Source organism: Triticum dicoccoides, chromosome 5B (genome assembly GCF_002162155.2).
Source record: "Triticum dicoccoides isolate Atlit2015 ecotype Zavitan chromosome 5B, WEW_v2.0, whole genome shotgun sequence".
NCBI lineage: Eukaryota > Viridiplantae > Streptophyta > Magnoliopsida > Poales > Poaceae > Triticum > Triticum dicoccoides.
In genome coordinates, this window is record NC_041389.1 from 402,998,380 (window position 1) to 403,003,915 (window position 5,536).

General features: G+C 47.4%; 1 protein-coding gene across 1 annotated transcript; it reads left to right on the forward strand.

Annotated features, from left to right (window-relative positions):
• Nucleotides 1–643: 643 nt before the first annotated feature.
• LOC119305600 (E3 ubiquitin-protein ligase RNF144B-like) lies at nt 644–2,288 on the forward strand. The gene is made up of 2 exons (XM_037582085.1): nt 644–1,358; nt 1,933–2,288. Exons 1-2 carry the CDS (start codon nt 691–693, stop codon nt 2,081–2,083), a joined length of 819 nt encoding a protein of 272 aa, XP_037437982.1. The 5' UTR covers nt 644–690; the 3' UTR covers nt 2,084–2,288.
• Nucleotides 2,289–5,536: the final 3,248 nt, after the last annotated feature.

Below are 5,536 nucleotides of genomic sequence, written 5' to 3' on the forward strand. Positions count from 1 at the left end.
CTGTTCTGGGGTGCTGGTCCTATGGGGCCTTAGCACGACGACTTCCCGACTGTCTACTACAACAAGTTGTGCCCGGCTCCGGCGATGGAGGGGCGATGACGACGGCGCGCATTCGGCTCGCTTCGGTGCTTACAATCGTCGTTAGGTGGTCTATAAATCTAGATGTAATTTTTATTTCTGGTATTCGTTGTACTGCCATGATTGAAGATGAATAGATTGAAAGTTTTTCCAAAAAAAAAAAAACATCATGCAGTGAGAAGTTGAGAAAAGAACACAGCCGAGACAAGATATTCCGGACCGTCCAAGTGCCGTGGGATTCATTTCTGTTATCGGAACTCAGCTATCAAATTGCTGTAGCTCGAACATTTAATTTTAATTTGTGTAACTACTCCGTACTTTTCATGTACTACTATATGAAGTACCTTGAAGTTTATGTTTTCTGTCCTAGTTGTGATTCTGAATTTCCGAGGCGAGGACGGCTCGGCTGTGGAAACATGACTCATCCTTGGCCCTTTGTGTTCTGGTCTGTCACGATCCAAGAAGTGTAGCTACCTTTCATGTTCTCCTCCGATTCTTACTCGCCAATCCACCAGAAGCGCGTGTCCCCCGTACAAAATTGCGACCGACGACGATTTTCCCCACCTCCCCACTAACCCACTTCCTTTCACCCACGCAGTCCACCACACAACCATGGCGAGCGCGGCGCCGGAGCTCGACCTTCAGGATCTCCGCCTGCAGGAGCTCATCCGAGGCTCCATGCCGGACCGGCCGCCGTCCTCATCGTCGTCCCGCGTGCCGCCGCTCAGCGACGACGAGATCGGCCAGTTCTACTGCGCGGTCTGCATGGAGCCCAAGCTGGTGTTCGACCGGTTCCGCGCCACGCCCGCGTGCGCGCACGACTTCTGCGTCGCCTGCGTCGTGTCCCACATCGAGGCCCGCGTCGCGGACGGCGCCGTGCCCGTGCCCTGCCCGGCGGCCGGGTCCGGCTGCCCCGGCGCCATGCACCCGGAGGCGTGCAAGAAGCTGCTCGACATGGACGTGTTCGACGCCTGGTGCATCGCGCTATGCGAGCGGGCCGTCGGGCCGGGCCGCGCGCGCTGCCCCTACCGGGACTGCGGCGAGCTCGTGGTGCTCGACGCCGGCTGCGGCGCCGCCGTCGGCGCGGTGCCTGAGGAGGCGACCTGCCCCGGCTGCTCGCGCGCCTTCTGCCTGCTGTGCGAGGAGCCCTGGGACGAGCGCCACGACGGCGGCCAAGGGTGCGCGCTCGACCGGCTCGCCGTGGGGCACAACTGGATGCGCTGCCCGAGCTGCCGCGCCATGATCGACAGGATCGACGGGTGCAAGAGCATGCTGTGCAGGTAAAACTAACCGCGGTAACCACTTACTACTTAAATTGACTTTCACCTGCAAGTTTCCTCCTCAGTTAAATCTTCAAACTTGCTTAAGATTATGAACCAAGGTTTGTGCGACTTTTCCTGGTGGCCATTTCAAACAATGAAGGAGGATTGTCATAGGCAGCTGTTGCTTAGAATTTGGTTATGCAATTTTGGACGACACTGCCTGAATTTCAGTCCCTTTTCCTGCGACCCATTGATTGTGATCTGTAGTCTTCGTAGAAGCATCTATAAATTTGTAGACTTGAGTTGACTAATGACTTGAAAAACCTTGTTGACTTGACTGACGACGACGACAGCATGAGAGGTTCGAAGCAGTTTCATTTTTCAGATCAGCAGAGATCCATTTCATAGAACAAAACTCATGTTCACAAACACAAAGATTCAGAACCCCAACCAAAAACATAAAGGCAAAGCGGTTGTTAATGTCTGCCACTATTTATTTTTATTTATTTGAGAACTGTCTGCCACTAATTTACTACTGATAATTTCTCCGAGTCTGTACTGAATCTCCGTCTGCTCTTGTGATGATCCACAGGTGTGGCTCCGTCTTCTGCTACGGCTGCGGCTCGTCTCGGGCAGAGGGGATGTGCAGATGCTTTGCTTCGCGACGGGAGGATTTCATACCACTCGACGCCGGGGCAAGCGCTTGCCTTTCCTCGACTCTCGGCAAGGATGCAGTCATGTGAATACTTTTCAGTCGGTGGTTGTTGATTATTATTTTTTCTTTTGCGGGCTGATGATTGTTGAATTGATCGAGTTAGTTAGCTACCTTAACAGTGACAAAAAATATCTTGTAGCATTAAGTTACAGAGTGAGTATTTACTAGCATAGCAAGAAATTTGTGTGTTACAACAAGGGTATACATATTCTAGCAAATGAACATTAATATTGTCAGACATAACTAAATGTCCGTGCGAGGTACTCCCTCCGTTCAGAATTACTTGTCTTGGAAATTGATGCATCTAGAACTAAAATACGTCTAGATACATCCATTTTCGCGACAAGTAATTCCGAACGGAGGGAGTACGACCGAATAAAATATATAAAGACATTGGTCAAAGGAATGTTTTCATCGCATTAGTTAGGAAAACCAACCTTTGCTCCTCCAGCTGGGAGTTGGTTTCATAGCACTGTGATGGCTAACTTCAATAAAAACCAGAAATTATGTCATTACTTTAATAAATGACCCATATTGCATTTGAGGTGACACACAGGATTTATTTTTTCTGGTAACATGGGTCACTCCCGCTCGTGCCTCGCTATGGCACTCATCCTCTCTAGCGACCCTTCCTCGTCCCGAGCGTTCTCTTTCTAATCATATTATGTAAATTTACAATAAAATGTCTTCCATCTCCTATTCTCCTTTTCTCTTCACCAGCTTCTACTTTTCTCTCCGCCAACTTCTCGCATCCACTGCCGTCGTCACTGCTTCGCTTTATCCTCGTGTAGCAATCTTCTCATACTTCTCATATATGTTTTTGAACGTTTTTTCAAATATGTGTTAAATATTTTTCAAAAGCACATTGAAATATCTATTTGAATGACATGAAACTTTTTTTGAAAACTATGTGAACATTTTTAACATTGTATAAATATATTTAAATCTCGCAATTTTTTTTTAAATGTGTGAAGTTTGTTTAATGCGGCATACATTTTTTTACATTGTACATTCTTTTAAAAAGTTGTCCACAAATGTTTTTGAAACACGTGAACATTCTTGGAATGTCACATACATATTTTTCTAATGGTATAAACATTTTCTAAACGTTGAGCGAACATGTTTTCTACACTGCATGAATACTTTTAAAATAACAAAATCAATTTTTTAAAATAAATGTATTTAATATTTATTTTTAAAAATATACAAAAGTAAAAGGAAGTGAGTGACATCATCATGACACCAGCCCAATGGAGGCTACTAGGCCAGGCAACTACCAGCTCCTGTAGGCAAGCCAAGCTACTATCTCACGCGAAGCAAGATATAGTGCGTGACCCAGTTTAGCGCAAAGAAAAAAAATAAGGAAAAAGATGAGCATTGTTGTCTAACATTGCAGTTTAGTTTCCCACTGGAACAGGTGCAGAGCAAGTCGGAAGATTGCCTCGCTAGAACCTAGAAGCGAGGTATAGCCGCACCCTCCCGCAAGGGGTACTCTTAACTTTTCTTTTTTGAGAAACATTTGTAACTTTATTCATACTCATAACAATTACGGGTACATTGATTTAGACCTAAGATCCAAGAAAATACAAAGTAACTCATGTGGCTAAGAATTACAATAAAACACCTTCTTCGTGGTATCGATATCTGCTCGAAGAAATATTCCAAAGACTTCGGTAAAATGGCTGCAATTGGACAGGAGCAGCGTGTTGTCACTCTTTCACCTGCACGAACATTATCAATAATGGTTTTTGAAAACACCTTGAGTCGCCTATAAAGATGGGAAGCCTTAAGTGCAAGCCGTCGAATCGCTATATCTTCATCATGGTGTCGATGAAAGATTTCACCTTCACAAAGAACCAAGCCAACAAAAAAAAACTTAACACAGTAACATAAATTCATCAGATCCTTATAATTGAACCTGCGAGGATAGAAAACTCTCTAACCTCATGGCACCGCCAAAAGAATATGAGAAAATTTATTCTCAAAAAACTATGATGATAACTAGACGTTGACAAAGAACATACAGGCCTTGAATATCTGAGGTCCCCCCACCTCTCAGCGTCAATGTTGGGGATATAACTGTTAGGTATTACCTATGGCGATTCATGATATGAAGCCCACGTGGATATTGAAGATGGCGGTTCACAAGCAAGGGCCCAAGGCCCAAGGGTGACTTAAGGCCCGTAGGAGTAAACCGCCATATATGTAAGACTTGTACTGTAAGGCATGTATAGATAGTCACCGAGTCGGACACGTTGTTTATGAGCTGGTCGGGACTCCGTGAGTCGCTGGGCGTCAACCTGTGTATATAAAGGACGACCCGGCGGCGGTTCAGGGCAAGAGACAACAAATCGAAAGCTAGGGTCAAGCGAATTCGCTCCCTGGTAATCGAGACATAAGCAATACCACCTCAAACTGGATTAGGCCTTTACCTTCACCACAAGGGGCCGAACCAGTATAAACTCTCGTGTCCTTTGTCCCATTTAACCCCTTTAAGCTAACCTAGTTGTGATGGCTCCACGACTAAGTCCTTTCGCTAGGACATATGTCGTGACTATTCCACGACAGTTGGCGCCCACCGTGGGGCCAGCGCACAGTGGTTTCGAGTTCTTGAAGGGCAGCTTCGAAGGGATCAAGGGATAAGATGTGGGACGGATGACCAAGAGTCGTCGCGGCAAGCTCTACATCGACGATGCAGGCTGGGGTCCCGAGGACGACTCGATTGAGTACGGGTACTGGGTCCCCTTCGGCGGAATCCACGTCTTCATCGGCAAGATCGACGAGCAGGGCCCTGAGCCGGACATCTGCACCGACATCATCGAGACGGCTCAGCGTGCAAGACCCGCCCGAGCTCAGCCCGCCGTGAAACGTGTCTTCGTGGGATTCATCCATGGAGCGAAATTTGATGAAGGATCTATGTCTGGTGGTGAGACGGCCATCTATTCTGATGGTGAGTCATCCACGGGTGAGACTACTTCATTGTATCAACTGCAAGATGGCAGGCTTGGGGACTATTCCGATGGCAATAGTATTCCGGACCCCTATGAGCCGCCAAACAGGGTCGGGATCTTCATGGCCAGTACACAACCTAGTCAGAACTCTTCAATTGTAGCTGCAATGGTCTCTGGGTCAACGGTGGCGGCGGTAGCCTGGGTAGGAGGCCTTGTGCGCCCACCGACTCAGGTTTTGACGGGTTTAATGGATAAACTGACAGATCTGTTGACAGCAGAGGTCAACCCGGCGAATTAAGCTTAGCACAATGCGGAGATTGCAAAGTTACGTCATGAGGTGGCACTGGCCAAGGAAGACCTGGCGGCAGATGACGTCAGGATAGTCGTAGAGCGGGCTGCCCTGGATGCTCAGGCCCAGCGGATTTAGTCAGAGGCTTTCCGGCTTACGATGGATCAAAATGCTTCAAATGAAATCATGAGGAGGAGGCACAAGTCTCGTCTACCTCCGGTTTATGAGGCGAGAAACCTCT

What these genes read in the sequence shown, in the direction of transcription:
- LOC119305600 (XM_037582085.1), top strand. Translation starts at nt 691, where the DNA reads ATGGCGAGCGCGGCGCCGGAGCTCGACCTTCAGGATCTCCGCCTGCAG. An exon ending in TGCAAGAGCATGCTGTGCAG is followed by an intron (nt 1,359 to 1,932) that starts GTAAAACTAACC and finishes GATGATCCACAG; the next exon opens with GTGTGGCTCCGTCTTCTGCT.